Source organism: Podarcis vaucheri (assembly GCF_965113315.1).
Source record: "Podarcis vaucheri genome assembly, chromosome: 11".
In the NCBI taxonomy this organism is placed as follows: domain Eukaryota; kingdom Metazoa; phylum Chordata; class Lepidosauria; order Squamata; family Lacertidae; genus Podarcis; species Podarcis vaucheri.
Window position 1 is genome coordinate 62,742,575 of NC_138749.1, and position 18,386 is coordinate 62,760,960.

General features: G+C 40.9%; 1 protein-coding gene across 1 annotated transcript in view; it reads right to left on the reverse strand.

Moving 5' to 3' along the window:
• LOC309542643 (proprotein convertase subtilisin/kexin type 5-like) overlaps positions 1 to 18,386 on the reverse strand; it is a gene marked incomplete at its 5' end in the record, with an annotated part of 53,844 nt that overhangs the window by 31,340 nt on the left and 4,118 nt on the right. The window contains 3 exons of the mRNA XM_082241454.1: positions 3,812 to 3,880; positions 8,365 to 8,568; positions 14,187 to 14,323. Coding sequence (XP_082097580.1) covers positions 3,812 to 3,880; positions 8,365 to 8,568; positions 14,187 to 14,323 — 410 coding nt within the window. The remainder of the gene's footprint in view (positions 1 to 3,811; positions 3,881 to 8,364; positions 8,569 to 14,186; positions 14,324 to 18,386) is intronic.

An 18,386-nucleotide genomic window follows, 5' to 3' on the forward strand; every position in this document is an offset into this window, starting at 1 on the left:
CATCTCTACTAATTTCTACTCACATTCTGTTGCACACTCAACTAATCCCTTTATCCGTGTGTTTAAAAAAAAGGTAAAAAGACCCTTGACCATTAGGTCCAGTTGTGGCTGACTATGGGATCTCGCTTTATTGGCCGAGGGAGCCGGCGTACAGCTTCCGGGTCATGTGGCCAGCATGACTAAGCCGCTTCTGGCGAACCAGAGCAGTGCATGGAAATGCCATTGACCTTCCTGATGGAGTGGTACCTATTTATCTACTTGCACTTTGACGTGCTTTCGAACTGCTAGGTTGGCTAGAGCAGGGTCCGAGCAACAGGAGCTCACTCCATCAAAGGGATTCGAACCACCGACCTTCTGATCGGCAAGTTCTAGGCTCTGTGGTTTAATCCACAGCGCCACCCGCGTCCCATTCATCCGTGTGTGCCCCCCCCCCGCAAATCAGTTTCTTTCATCCCTTCTCCCTGATCCCTTTCTATTAACATGTTCCTCCTTTCTTATACCCTTTCTTTCTTTTCCCAGTTTATATATAATAAGATGTAAATAATAATGAGCACTGAGACGCCACCTGAAGGGTCCCAGTCCACTCCTTGAGAAAACTGTGCCATGCATCAGTGGCATCACCTGTAGCAGCCCACCACAGTTTCAGATTTCAAGGATTTCCTATAGGCGCCTGACCCAGAAATACACTGAGTTTGGGAACTAAACATAGCTCATAGAGGAACAGAGTTGCCTAATAGACAATAATCCTACCAAACAATTTATGACCTAAAATCCAAAGGAGGAATGTTCCAGAAGTGGGGAAGGTGAGTTAGTTCCCTGAACTATCAGACTCTAGATAAGTTCACACAAGCACAAAAACCTTTTTATTTTTGTGTCACCTGCTTTGATTTGTTAGCATAAACTGACTACCAACTAAAAGCACTGTGTATGAGGTGATGTTCAATGATAATAAAAGTCTATAGGGTCTGATTTGTGATCACTGCCCAGAAACAGTTGATACTGCAGTCATCGAGCAGAAGGCATGTGTGTATGAACCAGCCTTCACCGTGTGATGAAACAGCAGTTTTGGGGCCAATACAAACAGTGGTCATTTTGGGAAATGTCCACACATTTTGTGCAAAATTACTGGTCAGAAATGAAAGAGCTAGTAGACCCCAGAAACTCAGAGACTCTCTTCCATCACCCCATCAAGATTGCTGCCACAAGCAGACCTTCAACTCACACATCAGCTGGGGAAAGAAATGACACTGTCTTAAGGAGGAAGTGAAGATATTGTTTATCAAGGCTGTTATTTGCCAAGGCTGTGCTGTGTTTCCCAACCAGTGGCCATATGGCCCCCTAGGGGCCCCAGGTTATTCCAAGGGGGCCACAGGTTAAAACTACATAAATGGGGGGGGGGCATAGCAGGAGACTCAGAGGCTATAAAGTGAAGCGAGAAGTGAAGGGGGGAAAAGATCATTTTTCTAAAAATCCTGATTGGCTAGTTATCTGCTCTATCTGCTTAGCAGGTAAGGGGGCATCCCACCAGGGCCTAGTGCTCCTTTTTGCCACGTACATTTTATTGGAGCAGTCCCGGTTTGTTTCTAGGGGAGGAGAGGGTGATTGCTGAGGCTCCTGCTTTGACCAGTAAAGCCCATGATACAGATCCCCAATGTCCAGTAGGTGTGGGGGTGGGGTGGCAGTGGGTAGGGTTGGGTGAGCCAGAGCTGCTTGTTGCCAGTGCTGGACCTGGTGGCAGCCTGGGTCTGACTCTGCAAGGCAAAGGGTGCAATCCACCCCAGCACCTAGCAGAGTGGGGTCGCCTGCTGCTGCTGACTTGCTTCTAGTAAATAACTGTCTACTCAGAAGAAAGCCGCAGTGAGTTCAGTGGGCCTTACTCCCAGGTAAGGGTGTGTGGGACTATAGTGTTTTATCTAGGCAGCCAGGGCTCCTCCAAATGACAAGATCTTTTTGCACCAGGTCAGTGAGGACCACTTGCTTTTTAAAGTTATCCCATATAAACAGAACTCCCTGTGCGCCTTTTGGACTATATGTGTAGGTTTCCCGCTCTGTGTCAAATAACTGGGGTCAAATAAGTGTTGTTTACTTTTTAGAATACATGGAAGATGGATCTCCCTCAGGAGGTTCTGGACTCTCCTTCCTTGGAGGTTTCTAAGCAGAGCTTGGATGGCCGTCTGTCATGGATGCTTTAGCTGAGTTTCCTACATTGCAGGGGGTTGCACTAGAAAGATGGCCCTCGGGTCCCCTCCAGCTTCAACAATATTCCATTATGTGTTTTTCAGCTTCAACAATATTCCATTATGTTCCTATCACTTTATGTAATTGTAGTTTGTATAAATTATAAAAATTATAAATAAAACATGTTCTATTTACAAACAAAGCATTTAAATAGCTACCTTTCTACTGCTAGGACGGAAAGGGGCAAGATTTTTGTTTTGTTGGGGGGGCAGAACCTCAGATTAGTATTGATTTGTATTTAGTGGGGGGGGCTGCCCCCTGCCCCTCCTTGGTTATGTCCATGGGGGGGCCACAGGAAGAAAACGAGGTCAGAAGGAGGCCATAGTCAGAAAAAGGTTGGGAAACTGTACTGTACTGACTGAGAAGGCCCTGAGGACTTTATTAACCAAACAAATATATGTTATAGTCTTACTATTTGTTTGGCATTATTTGTTACTTTTGGATATTAAAAATTGTTAGATATATCACTTTACTACAGAACATGACCATGCTCTGTTATTTTTTTAAATGTATGCAGGAGTTGCCCACACCGTTGGCCTGTGGAAATATTTTGAGAAAGTTCTGTGGGTGCCAGTCACTAATGGTCTGTTGTGGGAGTGCGGCATAACACAACATAGCTGTTATGGGGCAAGATGACTGCTGTGGTGACAGCAGTTGGTTACAGGGATAGTAGCTTCCATTGCGCCTGCATCCAGCTCAACTCCAGGCCCTGTTCTCTATATGAAGCTAAATTATCCTAGTATGTGCATGAAACAAAACATCAAAAAAACGAAGATCATGGCCACTGGGCCCATCACCTCCTGGCAAATAGAAGGGGAAGAAATGGAGGCAGTGAGAGATTTTACTTTCTTGGGCTCCATGATCAGTGCAGATGGTGACAGCAGTCACGAAATTAAAAGACGCCTGCTCCTTGGGAGAAAGGCGATGGCAAACCTAGACAACATCTTAAAAAGCAGAGACATCACCTTGCCAACAAAGGTCCGTATAGTAAAAGCTATGGTTTTCCCAGTAGTGATGTATGGAAGTGAGAGCTGGACCATAAAGAAGGCTGATCGCTGAAGAATTGATGCTTTTGAATTATGGTGCTGGAGGAGACTCTTGAGAGTCCCATGGACTGCAAGAAGATCAAACCTCTCCATTCTGAAGGAAATCAGCCCTGAGTGCTCACTGGAAGGACAGATCGTGAAGCTGAGGCTCCAATACTTTGGCCACCTCATGAGAAGAGAAGACTCCCTGGAAAAGACCCTGATGTTGGGAAAGATGGAGGGCACAAGGAGAAGGGGACGACAGAGAATGAGATGGTTGGATGGTGTTCTTGAAGCTACTAGCATGAGTTTGATCAAACTGCGGGAGGCAGTGGAGGACAGAGGTACCTGGCGTGCTCTGGTCCATGGGGTCACGAAGAGTCGGACACGACTAAACGACTAAACAACAACAACAAGCTGCCTAGGGAGGGCTCTGCCCTGAAGGGTGGCATATAAGAATAAAACAAATAACAAATATATAAGTACATATTAAAGAAATAACTGAAAGTACAGAAGTAGAAACTTAAAGATTAAAAAATAAAACCTACCCAGTCTGCAGGAGAGGCACCCATCTGCACAAGGAATGCAATCTTCCGAGCCAAGTTCCTCTGCTTCACCTGCACATTGGGCAGTCCATGAAACAGTCAACATACACGGATTTCACTTCATGGGAGTCCAAACATCATTTCTCTGAGACTAACAGAAACTTGTAACATTGGTCTGTTAGCAGCACTCCTCCCAAATATTCCATTGTCTGCTAATATCAGTATTAAGGAGATGGCAGGTGACCATCAGGCACAAAGGTCTCAATAAATGTATGCCTGTGCACCATAAATATACCTATTTATCAGTATAAATTGCCTGGAAATGTTCTCATGTCCACTTTTTAAACTTGTGGCAGGGGCCTTTGGTGGCCAATAATGGCTTAAACATTGAGAACCACTGGCCTCCCTCACAGGGTGGTACACTTCTCTTTATGCGTTAAACAGCACGTGGGAGAGTTCTCCACATGGAGGAGCTCCATAGGCACAAGAGACATCCCCTCCACCACACTGCTTTGAGTGTGAAGACTGAAGCCTCTTGTGTTAGAGCTCTTCTGGGCTGCGTGTGCAGAGGGGAGTTGTGTAATATCAGGGTTGGGCCCTGCTTGCCCTTCTGCTCATGCTGCTGCTTGTTTTGTTCTAGCACTGCTGCTGATTAGCTCCAACAAACTTTACCTGGGATACCACCGGGAAATAATTTTGCATCAACCTCTTTCAGTATAATCTAGGGCTGGGTCACTCTGGAGTCTTACACCCAAGTAAAGTGTAGCTGCTTTACCTCCAATCATGGGCGTAGCTAGGCTTTTTGTTAGGTGGGCAAAACCTCGGTTAGTTAAGTATTTATATTGATTTAGGGGAGGCAGTTGCCGCCTGCCCTCAGCTTGGCCTTGCACACGCCTCCATATGCTAGAGTCCTAATGGTGAAGCTTGTTTAGTTTTATTGTGAAAACAAAGCTTTTACACGTTAACAGTGCACTGTTGCAACTACCCCACTAACATTTTATTTTATTTCATCGTTGTGCCAGATGCAGTATAGAGCACAGATGTGTCAAGCTGTCTGGACAGAGGGCATATTATTAGACAGGCAAGTTTCTAATCCCAGAACAAAAAGGTTTTCATAGCATGTACATTTCAAGTTCATCAAACCTGAAATAAAAACAAAACTTTGCTCATGTCCTTCAGCATATGATGGCATACAAGAGTATTTAGAGTAAATTTGATTATCATTTTGCACGAACCAAAAGGGTTTTATTTGTATTTTCAGCACCAAGCGACAGTAACCGACGTTGTTGCTGTTTAGGGAAATGAGCAAGGCACTAATGTAATGGTTTTGCTCTTCACCAGAGGTCAGATTGTTTTAACAATATATGGTGGATGTGAAGTGCAAATGCAGGCAAGCTCCAGGCTTGGGGGAGATGACTTCCAGTCAGAGGTCTTGTACAAGCATAGCAATGTTGAACAGAAATGCGTATAGCTTATAAACATTGATGAGTTTGCTGTTGTGGGTCAAGTCAGTCTCTATTTTAAATTCAGACCCAATTTAACTGCAACCCCAATGAACAATTTACATGTCTCTCCAGAAGTCAGTCTGTGGCTGCAGTGGAGCTAAGCCTTAGAAGGGTCACCCAACAAGGTCAACTATTTCCCTCCCTGAAGAGAGGGTTAAGACTTTGTGCGTTTAATGTATTGACCTCTTTGGCTTTTTGTCTATTGATTTTAAATAAACATATCCACAGAGACCAGAGAGCTGAAATGCTTTCAGAAAATCTGTGTATTTGAAAAACTGGAGATTGGATAAAGAAATTCACTCTGCATCATTGCATCTTCGTCAGAGACATTTTCATCAGCGCAACACAATCATTTTTGTAAATTGTTGTTAAAGCGTCGCAAAGAGGTCAGCTTGTGCTACTGTAGGGGGACCTAATACTGGCATGCTCCATGCTTGCCACTGCGCAGTGGCTACTTTAGGGCAGGAGTTCTGGGAGAAAAACTCTGGCAATCAGGAACCAGCTTATGGGCACCACATGGCCTATACTTGCATCCCCTCCAACATTCCTCCAATGAAAATAGGGACATCCCAATTCATAATGATAATTTTACTATTTATACCCTACATATCTTACTGGGCTGCCCCAGCCACTCTGGGCAGCTTCCAACATATATAAAACATAATAAAACATTAAACATTAAAAAAGCTTCCCTATACACGATAGCCTGGGAATTGTCCTGCGTGTCTTCCACCATTAGGTTGAGTGAAACTGAGAAATGATCACTTTCAAATCTGGGTATGACCTCCATACAGTGGCGGAGCTTCATGCTCTGGCACCGGGGGGTGGAGAGCAGGCGGGGGCGGGGATGGTGCATGTCCTGGGGTGGTGCACCACCCGCAGGGATGTGGCACACGTCCTGTGGAGGCGTGGTGCCCAGCGTGGGCGAGAGGGCAGCCGCGATGGCACCCCACTGGGATTGCACTGCTGGGGGTGGTGCGCTCCCCCCGCACTCCTCTTTCTCCGCCAGTGCCTCCATATTCTTTATGTGTAGGAGAAGCTCCTCAGAGACAATGGTGTACTCAATAGCACTCATCCTGATTCCAGACAAGAAGGTGAACTCAGCTGGCTGGTCCTTAGCAAGGGTACTATTTAGAATGTAAAGGCTTAGTTTGAAAGACATTTGTGCTAGGCAGACCCACAGTTTGACAGTTGGTCTTATTTGGCTCGAGTTGTAAGTGGGCCTTCAGCCTCCAGATCTGGTGGGGCATGGCTAAACTGTATGTATAAAGTTTGGTCATTTGGCCCTGGTCTGGCATTTAGGTCCCCTCCCAGTACAACCATTGCGTTCGGATTTTGCAGTGTAAGGTCTGCAGCATATCCTTCCAGCTCACCCTATTGGGCTCTGATCTCCGATTTCTCATGCATTGGGAGCATGTAGGCATTTCTAATTAACAGCGCCTTCTCGTTAAGGTAGGTCTTCAGTGAAGGGAGGGGCCTTGGTGTGGTGTCGATGTTGCTAGAAATAAGGATCCCCAGCCTTTTGCTCTGCCATGCCTCTTCCCTGGTTCAGCTCCCGAAGTAAAGGAGAGGTACCCATTTAATGATATGTCATCCCTGGTCCAGGTTTCCTGTACCAGTAAGATGTGATGTTGTGATAGAAAGTCAGTGAAACAGGCGTTCCTGGTAGATGAAGCCCATCCAGCCACATTTCTGGTTAAGAGGGTAACCTTTTGCTGGCCTGTTGGCTGTCAATCCCTCTTTCCCTCACGAGGTGGTTGGGGCTGTTAATTCCACCCATGCCTTTGGAAGTATTAAAGAGGCATGCGCTGCAATGTGGGGGTCATTGGCCAGCAAGGAACCAGCTTCATAAGCAGGGACATCATTTGTCCTGTTCTGTCAGAGATGTAATGGGAATAACTGGTCCTCCTGCTTGTGCCTCAGTAAGTTCCTGAGTCTTGGAGGTCCGTATGTAGCCTGGGGACTGTGGTGTGGCTTCAGCTGTCTGCCAGCAGCATGATATTTCTTGGTTTCCTTAAAGGTTATTAGCTTAGGGGTAGTGGGGTTGCCAAGCTGCTGCTCCTCTTTGGTGTTGCTTGAGAGAATATCTGGCTGATGCACATGTAGCCTTCTTTGTGGTGAGGAGAAGTTGGATGTATTTAATGGGTGTGTTTCCAACTCCTGTGTCCTTGCATCTGGAGTTGAGATTACAGGCTTAATGTTTGCTAATCTCCTCTTCAGATCAGAGAGTTCCAATGATTTCTCGTCCTTCTTGGTGCTGTTAATGTTTTTATTACTATTTGTTTTGGTTTTGGTTTCCTCCATAGGGTATGTTACTCTACTGATGATCAGCTCTCTCTTTCTTCCCTGTATTCTTTTCAGTGCTTGTTAAAAACATTTTTGTTTAGACAAGCCTATTCAGATGTTTAGAAAGTTAACGTGAGTCTTAATTTGTTCTAGTCTGCTGCTATTTTAACTTCCAAGGAAGGAGAGTCCACAACCTCCCAAGGGAGACAGTTCCACATCAAGGCACACTGGCACCAGCCAAAAAGCTGGTTGCCAATATCCTCCCACCTCCACACGCACCAGTAATAGTAATTACAGCTTAATTTTTTTATAAGATTTATACACTGCTTGATTGTTTTTTTTAAAATGTCTTAAATTGTTCTTTTTTCTTAGTGATAATTTTATTGTTTTATCATTTTTGTAAACCGCTTTGAAGTTTTTTTTTAAAAAAACAATCAAGCAGTGTATAAATCTTATTTAAAAATTAAGCTGTAATTACTATTACTGGTGTGTGTGGAGGTAGGAGGATATTGGCAACCAGCTGTTTGGCTGGTGCCAGTGTGCCTTGATGTGGAACTGTCTCCCTTGGGAGGTTGTGGACTCTCCTTCCTTGGAGGTTTCTGAGCTGAGGTTGGTCATGGACCCTTTAGCTGAGATTCCTGCATTGCTGGGGGCTGGACTAGATGACCCTGAAGGTCCCTTCCAGCTCTGCAATTATGGAATCAAGGAGAACATACTGAGTGTTTGGCCTTAAGTGTGTTAATGTGCTGTTGTCAGAAGTTTTACCTTTTCTACATTTTTGCTTCTGGCAGCTATTATCAGCCAGGTAGTATCCATCAAAGCATCTTTCGCACATGGTTTGATCAGGGCACACTTCACAGTGCTCAGAGCACGGCAGGCAAGTGTTCTCTTCCTCTGAAGAATAGTGGCCCAGAGGGCAGCTTTCTCTGCATTCTCCCAGGTACAGGAAGCGTGTCTTGCCTTTCTTATCTGTAAGGCAGAAAGCAAGACAAAGCAGAACAAAAAACACTAGGAGAATTGTTCATCAAAAACAAACAAATCAACCCCAAACCTCCCTGTTTGTATTAAAAGATCATTTTGATCTGGGGAACTGATTAGTGGCTGAGCCACCAGAACAGTTAATTGAGATTTGGAGTTGCTGCTGCCCCTTCTCTTACATTTACCTGTCTGCTTAGAAATGGAAAGGTTTCCCATTAACAATAACTGAACCTTTTTCTTTCAGAAACTCATTCTGAAGCCCATTATTTTCTCTGAAAGCCTGAAGTGCTTAATTAAATTAATGCAGGGAAATCTTCAGGAAAAGCAATGACTGGAAAAGAAAGGTTCCCTGAAGTTGCTCACACAGTAACCCAGGATACAAGCCCCATTGATACTCGGAAGTATTCTGGGGGTGCATTCATACTGTCATGTAAAGCATTGCTTGTTTCCCATGAGCTGTCTGGCTTGTTCAAACCTCTTGTCAAACTAGCTGGATTTATGACAATGATAACTGGCCTGTTAATTTTGTTGAAAATAAATACCTAGATGTATCAACAAATGTTTAGAATTGCATCCACCTCTGCATGCTTGTCTGCTAGATAAAATCACACGCAGTGGTGGGAGGATGTTTCACTGTTTTCATTATGAACCTTTTAACCTAAAGACACAGACTTAATGCAACTTGATTGAGTGTTTTCCAAGTCAATCCAAAAGGCAACCTGTGTTCAATCACCTTGTTTTTCCCCTAGCTGAGAATACAGTCTTAAGAGCTGCTATCCTTGATATCAGGACGACTAAATGGGTTATCTGCCACAACACACACACACACACACACGAGAGAGAGAAAGAGACTGTTCTGTAGAGTGGCCAGTTATGCATCACCAAAGAGAGGAAATGCATGTTGAAAAAGAAAAAAAAGAGGACCAAAGAGGGCACAGGCTGGCATAAAATTTACATTTGCACCAGAAGAACCTACTGGAAAGAATTAGGAGGAAAGAGGCCACTCTGGGGACATTCAGAGGAACCATAACAGTAATGTTTGATATTAACTGAATTTGGTTTTCCCCCCTTTTCCCCTTTTTTTCTTTTTATGTTGAATAATTTCTGCAGAGAGGAGTATATTGTGAAATCGAAATAAAATATGGATTTTAAATGCATTACATGGAATGTAAATAAATTTAAGAAAAATAAGATTGAACACGTTCTTGTAAAACAAAAATATGAATTAATCTGCTTGCAAGAAACCCAGAAAAACATAAAAGAGTGTTAATTAACAAGAGATTAGGTCTAGAGTTTATTGCATCTAGTAAGGAAAAGGAAAGAGGGGTAGTGATATATGCTAAATCTCATCTGGAACCTAAACTACTTTTCATTGATGAAGAAGGCAGAATAGTGATAATTGAAATAAAAATTAATTTGGAAAGGATAATAGTCATCAGAATTTATGCATCTAATGAAAGAAAATCAGAATTTTACCATCTATTAGAAGAAAAAGCATTGGAATACCTTGGGGGGGAAAGCTAATTCTAATGGGAAATTTTAACGGAGTAGTTGGTAATCTGGATTGGACAGAATAGATTAAAAAAAGAAAGAAACAAGACAAAATAAGCTTCTGAACTACTTTTTTCATTTAATAGAACTTTTGAACCTAAATGATACTTAGAGATTCAAATATCCTTTTGAGAAACAATTCATGCACTATTCTGAACCGCATAAATCAGCAGGACGAATCGACACAATATGGACGACAAAAGAATTATTAAGTAAAGTGAATCACGTGGAAATTGGTCCTAGAACCTTATCTGCTCATAATCCTGTAATAATTAGGTTCAAAGAAGAGGAAGAAAAAACAGAAATACGGCGATTCAATGAAGGATTGATGACAGATGATAATATAGTCCAGAAGGCAAAGCAAATTTTACTTGAATATTTTGAATTCAACCAGAATCAAGGAACAGATGAAAAAATGGTATGGGATGCGAGCAAAGCGGTGTTAAGAGGATTCTTTATCAAGCATAATGCAATCCAAAAGAAAAAATGGAAATTTGGTTAAATGAAAAAAAAAACTCTTCCAAAAACCAGATGATGAACAGATTAAACTAACCACAAAAACTTTACAGACTCAATTTTCCATGATAATAAATGAGGAAATAGAATGGAAAATAAAGTTGATGAGACATAGAAACTTTGAGTATGCAAATAAACCGGGTAAATTATTGGCCTGGCAGATAAAAAAGAAGCAAGATGACAGAATTATTAGTAAAATTAAAGTTGAGGAAGTTTGGATTCAAAACCCGAAAGAGATCAGGAAAAGTTTTGTCAACTTCTATTCAAAACTATATAAAGAAGGCCCGGAGAAGAATGAAAAAATTAAGGAATTCTTAAAGACATGTAAATTACCAATAATTTATAAGGAAAAATTAATAACTTTGAATTCCCCCATTACAGCGATGGAAGTACAGCATGCTTTTCAAAGATCAAAATCAGGGAAGACACCAGGTCCTGATGGTCTTCCAGCTGTTTATTATAAAAAATTAGATGCTTTATCCCTACCCCTAAAAGATTTAATGAACAACATCCTTAAAACTAGGAAGCTACCAGACTCTTGGAAGGAGAGCTCTATCTCTGTCATCCATAAACAAGGAACAGAACTATCAAATATCGCTAACTATAGACCTATTGCTCTGCTAAACAACAACCATAAGATCTATGCTGATATCATCGAGAACAAATTAAAGATATTGTTGAAGGAGACAATTCACAAAGATCAAACAGGTTTTCTCCCTGGAAGATATATGCAATCCAATATAAGAACACTGATAAATGTATTAGAATACTTGGAACTTAAAATTGATAAACCAGCGGCCATCATGTTTGTTGATGCTGAGAAGGCTTTCGATAATGTCTCTTGGAAGTTTATGAAAGAATTGATAGAAGAAATGGGATTCGGTGAAAATTTTAGTAGAGGAATAAAGGCAATCTATTCTGATCAAAAGGCAAAACTAATCATCAATGGTAATATCTCAGAGGAATGCAAAATTAATAAAGGAACTAGGCAAGTATGCCCCTATCACCCCTAATTTTCATCTTAGTAATGGAAGTATTAAATAACCAAATTAGGGAAGACGATTGTGTTAAAGGTATCACCTTGGGCAACAACACGTATAAGATTAAAGCATTTGCAGACAATGTGCTTGTCATGACTGAAAATCCCAAAGAAAGTTTATAAGAGTAATAGAATTGTTTAATAACTTTGGAGAAGTGGCAGGCTTTAATTTGAACACTAATAAGACTAGGTTAATAATTAAAAATGTACCTACGACTGAAAAGAAAGACATAGAAGAAGCTATGGGAGTGAAGATTTTCTGGAAAGCAAAATATTTGGGCATCTGGATTACTCCCAAAAATCTAAATTTATTTCAGGATAACTATATAAAAACTTGACAAGAAATAAAAAAAATCCCTTGAAACCTTGCCTAAATTGAAGTTGTCAATCATTGGTAGGATTTCAATCATAAAGATGAATGTTCTCCCTAGACAGGTGTTTTTTTCCAGATGATCCCAATTCTGAGTGAGGTAGGCTGCCTCAAAAAATGGCAACAGGAAATATCTAAATTTATATGGGAGGGGCAGGAGACCCAGCATTAAACATCAAATTATAATAGATATAAAGGATAGAGGTGGTTTTGCCCTCCCCGATGTGAAATTGTATTATGAGGCAGCCTGCCTCACGTGGGTGAAGGAATAGTGCAATTTGAAAGATATAGATATGTTGGACTTGGAGGGACATAATAACTGTTGGGGTTGGCATGCTTATTTAATATATGGAAAGGCAAAAATACATAGAGATTTCTCAAATTATATCATAAGGAGATCACTTCTTAAAGTTTGGGAGAATTATAAAGATCGGTTGGAGTAAAGGCCACAGTGGTAAAGAAAAAAAAAAAACATGCTGGAAATTTGGCCTACCTAGAAAACACTTTTAAAAGAAGAAGAGAACCAATTGAAACTTAAGAGCTTTGAGGAATTAAGAGATGTCATTACAGATTGGTTTCAGTATTATCAAATATTCGAAAGATTTAAAGTAGATAAACAAAAAGGGTTCGCCAAGGAAACCTTGAGATTTGAATCCAAAGTAATAAATTCAAAAATTAAAACCCTCTCTAAAACTTATCGCCTCCTCCTTGACTGGGAAGTTGAGGAGGAGGAAGTTACATCAGCCATGATAAAGTGGTCTCAAGACTGGGTATGCTATAACAATGTCCCAATGGGAAAACCTGTGGAAGAATAGTTGGAAATTTACTACGTGCTATGCCATACAGGAAAACTTGTTAAAAATGCAACACCGGTGGTATTTAACTCAATGGAAATTAGCCAAAATGTACAAAGGAGCCAAAAGTAATGGTTGGAGATGTGGAGACCAAAAAGGCTTACTGTACCATTTATGGTGGCAATGTAGCAAAATAAAGAAATTTTGGGAGGAAATGCACTTTGAACTAGAAAAAATGTTAAGAATCTCATTTATTAGGAAACCAGAGGCATATCAGTTAGGCACTACTGATTCAGATATTCCTAAAAAAATAAAGATATATATATTTTTATATGCAACAGTGGCAGCGAGAGTTCTTATAGCTACAAGGAGAAAAGTGACATAATTCTTTCTAAACAAGAGTGGATACAAAAATTGACTGAATATGCTGAAATAGATAGTGTATCTGAAAAAATAAACAATAAATCGAGAATTGAATTTGTTTCAAAATGAGAGGCCTTCAGAACATATCTTAAACAAAATTATACCATGTTAAAATCTGTAGCAGCTTTTGAGTGATCCCAGCAGTTTTTATTAATTGCTTATATAAATATAAACATTTATAAATTGTGAACATATTAATATAAAACAGTATTTTGATATGGCAGTAAATTTATGTAAAAAGAATATATATGAAAAAAATCACATTTGCAAATAGAATGTCCCTATTTTCTAGGGAATGTTGGAAAGTATATTAAATTTATATACAGAGATGCAAATGTATATTATTTAAATAGACATGCAACGCACCAGAGTGGGGAGTAGCCTATGTCTGCAGTCAAGAACCTCTAAATGGAAAGTTCCAAGGCCCCTGCTGTCCCTTCTTAAAATGGTTATTTATCTTCAATGAGCCTTGGACCAGGCAGCCCTTCAAACAGAGGATGCCTTCAGACAGAGGACTGGCGTCTGTAAAGTGTGGCACACGGCCACTCTATTCCTCTGTCTAGGCTGCCACTGCTCAACAGGAGGGAAACAGCAGCTCCTTGAGTCCTGGCAGCAAAAATCCTTCACTTCCATGTTTGATACTGTCAGGATTATGAAAGACTGGGAACCCATTAGTTAATAAACGGGTATATTTGGTGAGTATCCAGTATAAATAACTGGAATTCAGTTTTGGTCTGGGATTGGAATGGAGTGGGACCAAGAAAATCCCAGTTGTACAAAAATATACTGGCATACTAAATATATAAAATACTGATTTTTTAAATAACAACGTCATATAAGCAACTGTACTATCCACTTTGGATTTTGAACTAAAATCAAGGCAAAGGAGTGAAGTGGTCAAAAAGCACACCCTTACCTTTTCCGCAAGCCGAGCACTGGTTGGGTTCGTCTCCACTGCATTCCGTGCAGGTCTGATGGCATGAATGACACTGACTTTCAAATTCATATTTCCCTTTAGGGCACTGAAGAACACAGCGCCCATCATTCAAAGAACTGTTACAAAAGAAAAGGGGGAAGTTTAATACAAGAATCAAAGAATAGAAGAATACTTTCCTTTTAAAAAACAAGCTCAAACAGATTCTGAGAACTGCTTCCATGTTCGGTTATATTCCTTATATTCTTTGCACTTTGTTCTCCTATCAGCGTGAAACGTATTTATGACATGTGGCAAGATAAAGAGTAAGGTCAACTAAGCTGTGAACTTTGACTTTATTTTGCCACCTGGAGCCAGATTTTCACAGACCATCCTCATTGATCTCATGTTCCTTTGTCTCCACATCTTCGTCACTGAAGTATTCCAAGATCCTACCAATTATTATTTTTTTTGAAGAATCAATCACTTTTCATGTTCACACACACTCTCTCTGCTTTAGCTCATCTATTGTAATTTTTACTCAATTTTGTTTGTTACGTGACCTCCAGGAATCCTAGTGGGTTTTTGTGGGTTTTTTTTTTTTTTTTTAAAGAGTCAACAGTTGATGCTTTTTATGAAGGATGTGTTTGTTTTGGCAGATGGATAGTTTAAGTTGCTTGAAGGATGCAAATGACTAGGTCCTTCAAATATGGGCCTCATATCAATCTCTTTGTTTTTAATTACTGTATTTCACTCAACACTGATATGGGAAAGCTGTATTCTGGATGAGATGATGCAGTTTCACCAGTGCATGAGACAGAAATGTGGAAGTCTTCCTGCTCCCTGATCTTGTGTGTTACCTAAAGGCAATGAGGAGAATGTTGTACCACAGCTTTTATTCAGGGGGACTTACCACAGCCCAAAGCTGTAGTATCTCCAGGGCCTTAGAGCAGGCATGTCCAACTCCCAAGAGACTGTGATCTACTCACAGTGTAAAAAGACCAGCTGTGATCTACCCATTGTCATTGCCAGGAGTTGTAGAGCTTTTTTTAGGGGAGGGTTGACCGAAGGCAATCACTACACTTCATTCCGTGATCTACCTGGGACACCCCCGCAATCTACCTGTAGATCACGATCTACCTGTTGGACATGCCTGCCTTAGGGTATCCGGCCTTTGGCAGCTCTTTCCTGGCTCCTTACACTGTTTGTTTTTGTTTTATCTAGTGTTTATTTCTGGATATTATTCCTAAACAATTACTGCTTCTTAGGACCTTGTTGAAACCAGATTCTGATTCTGAACATGGATTCAGTTGTCAGATTCCTGATTGTGTTAGGATATTTGCTGGAAACAGATGGCATAGAATACATCTGTTCTTAGGGTGATATTTTTAAGTTTTATTATGGGAAATCAGTAGCTTATTAAAGAGGTATTGATTTTTCACAAATGTTCATTGCAATGTCTGTAAAGTGATACTGAGGAAAAGTTGCCCTTTATTTGAAATAGCAGGCTAAAGTGCCTGATAGTTGTTTGTGTGCTTCTGAAGAGAAAACCATTTCAATTAGCAAACATGAGTTTTTACTTGTGAGAACCTTGATTCATAAGGAGATACCTTAGTCTGCAGTTGCTGTTAATTCTGAGTAGGGTCACGCTAGTGCTTTTTTTCTAGAAGAATAAGTGCTGGTACTCACCATGAAGTTGTTGCAAAAATGACACTTTCTAACAACAACAAAAGAGGTGCTGGTACTGCGTACCCTTGAGTACCCCATTTTTTTAAAAAAAAACCACTGGCCATACCCACACTATCCATTCAAAGCCCTCTTATACGACTTTGCTTCCCTCAAAGAACCCTGGGAACTGTAGTTTGTTGAGAGTGCCAAGAATTGTTAGGGGATCCCTATTCCCCCCACAGAGCTTCAATTCCCAGTACCCAAAGTGAACTATTAGGTTTCTTTGAGAGAAGCCATGACTATTAAAGTGGTATAAGAGTGCTTTCAACGGATGGTGTGGAAGTGACCCGAATCTATTTGCAAGGAAGCATGCTAGTTTATTATTAGTCCCTTGCTCTGAATGACACTCAGTAGAGGCTTAGCTGCAAATAAATAAAACAATAAAAATAGACTGCAGTGCTGACATAGCTTTAGAAACAGATAGCATAGTCTCAACTTGTGGGTAGTTACAGACGCTTATTCCCCACTAGTGGACTCAGTAAGCTGCTGAATTTGTCATCTGAATGAGATCTGGACATCAAGAAGGAAATAGTATTCCAAAGTGTTGCTGTATTATTGCCTAGATTGCCTCCATTCATTAAACATAAGATTCAGAGGAAAGTTTTGGGATGTGAGTGGTAGAGTGATGATGACCTGTTTCTGAGATATCACGAGGCACTTCAGAATGATTTTTACCAACAAAATCTGGGGGTGTTGACCACACTGTACTATACTGTGTGTTTGCAGCTGCTGCATTTCCCTTTAATTGGTCCTCATGAGGTTACCCTGAAACAACACCAGTCTTAATGCTTTCCCTTTGTAAATTTAGGTGTATTTGATTTGTGGACAATCCAAAAAAAATTGGGGAAAACCGGGTTCCACATCACTCTACTCGGTCTCAGGTGATTTGTTTTCCATGTTTTGAGGTGGATGGATCAATGGTCACTTTCTGCTACTCCCCTTTCATTGCCCACTATGTCATATTCGCCAACATTTCTCCAGTGAAAACAGGAATGCCCAATTCCATAATAAGAACAATTTTATCATTTATACCCCACCCATCTGACTGGGTTTCCCCAGCCACTTCCAAAATATATATAAACATAATAAAATATTAAACATTTAAAAACTTCTGTATATAGGGCTGCCTTCAGATATCTTCTAAAGGTTGTATAGTTACTTATCTCCTTGCATTGGGAGTCACATAGCCCCATAACCTCCAACATTTCTCTGATGAAAATAGGGGCATCCTAAGGAAGAACAGAAGGACAGATCATGAAGCTGAGGCTCCAAGACTTTGGCCATCTCATGAGAAGAAAAGACTCCCTGGAAAAGACCCTGATGTTGGGAAAGATGGAGGGCACAAGGAGAAGGGGACAACAGAAGACAAGATGGTTGGACAGTGTTCTTGAAGCCACAAACATGAGTCTGACCAAACTGCGGGAGGCAGTGGAAGACAGGAGTGCCTGGTGTGCTCTGGTCCAGGGGGTCACGAAGAGTCGGACACGACTAAACGACTAAACAACAACAAAGGAAGAGAGGGACATTGTGGGATCAGAACAGAAACTGGGACGGCTTCTGTGAATCTGGGACTGTCCCTGGAAAACAGGGACACTTGGAGGGTCTGCTATTTCCTCAGTGCATTCATTTCTTTTCTGACTGTGCTCATAACTATTTTCAGTATGCTCATGAATGGAATGATTTCTCTCCCCCTCCCCCCTCCCCAGAGATTTGCACAAATCTTAAAAAGTGCACAAGCAAACTTACAATTGCCTGACTATGTGCTTCTGCCCACTTCAAGGACAGGTAATTTAAAAACAAAAGAAAAAAAGCATTGAGGGTTGGTGCGCAGCTCTCTGCATGTATTCCCAGTTGGCATATGAATAGCATAATAAAATCAACAAATTAGAAGACAGGGGCAAACGCAGGGCATGCCTACTGCTATGAACAGGAAAGACTGTAGTTGCTCCTTATATACAGATTCAAATACATGGTGGTGTAGACTACTCTGATCAAATTTGAAGGGTGCGGGAAGTAGATAAACAGCCAAACAATGCTCAAATTTGGACAAACTATAAATGTAAAAATGTCTTCATTATCTTTTTTTTATCAGTGCAGATCTTTATCCTGAATTCTTCACAGCTTTTCTGATAAATTATACTACAGAATAGATTATTCATCTTTTAACCGAAACAGGTAGGGCTTGATGCAAATAGTAATAGTAAAATAGTAATATATAAAAAAGGGGGATGGGTATGATAGCAGAGCAACTGGTAATTTTCATGATGCATCAAGAAGCAGGAGCTTAGTCATTCTTTTTTAAAAATAGGGAAATATCCTGACAGCCGATGCAAACAACAGAAGACACTAGTTGTGTAATGTTACCTAAAGGAATTTTTTCACAAGATTTTTCAGTTCGGGAAGACCCACAAGACTTGTTTCATACTTTGTGGAAGCAAAAGAAAACCTCAAGGTAGGAACTCATCTCCACTGAGT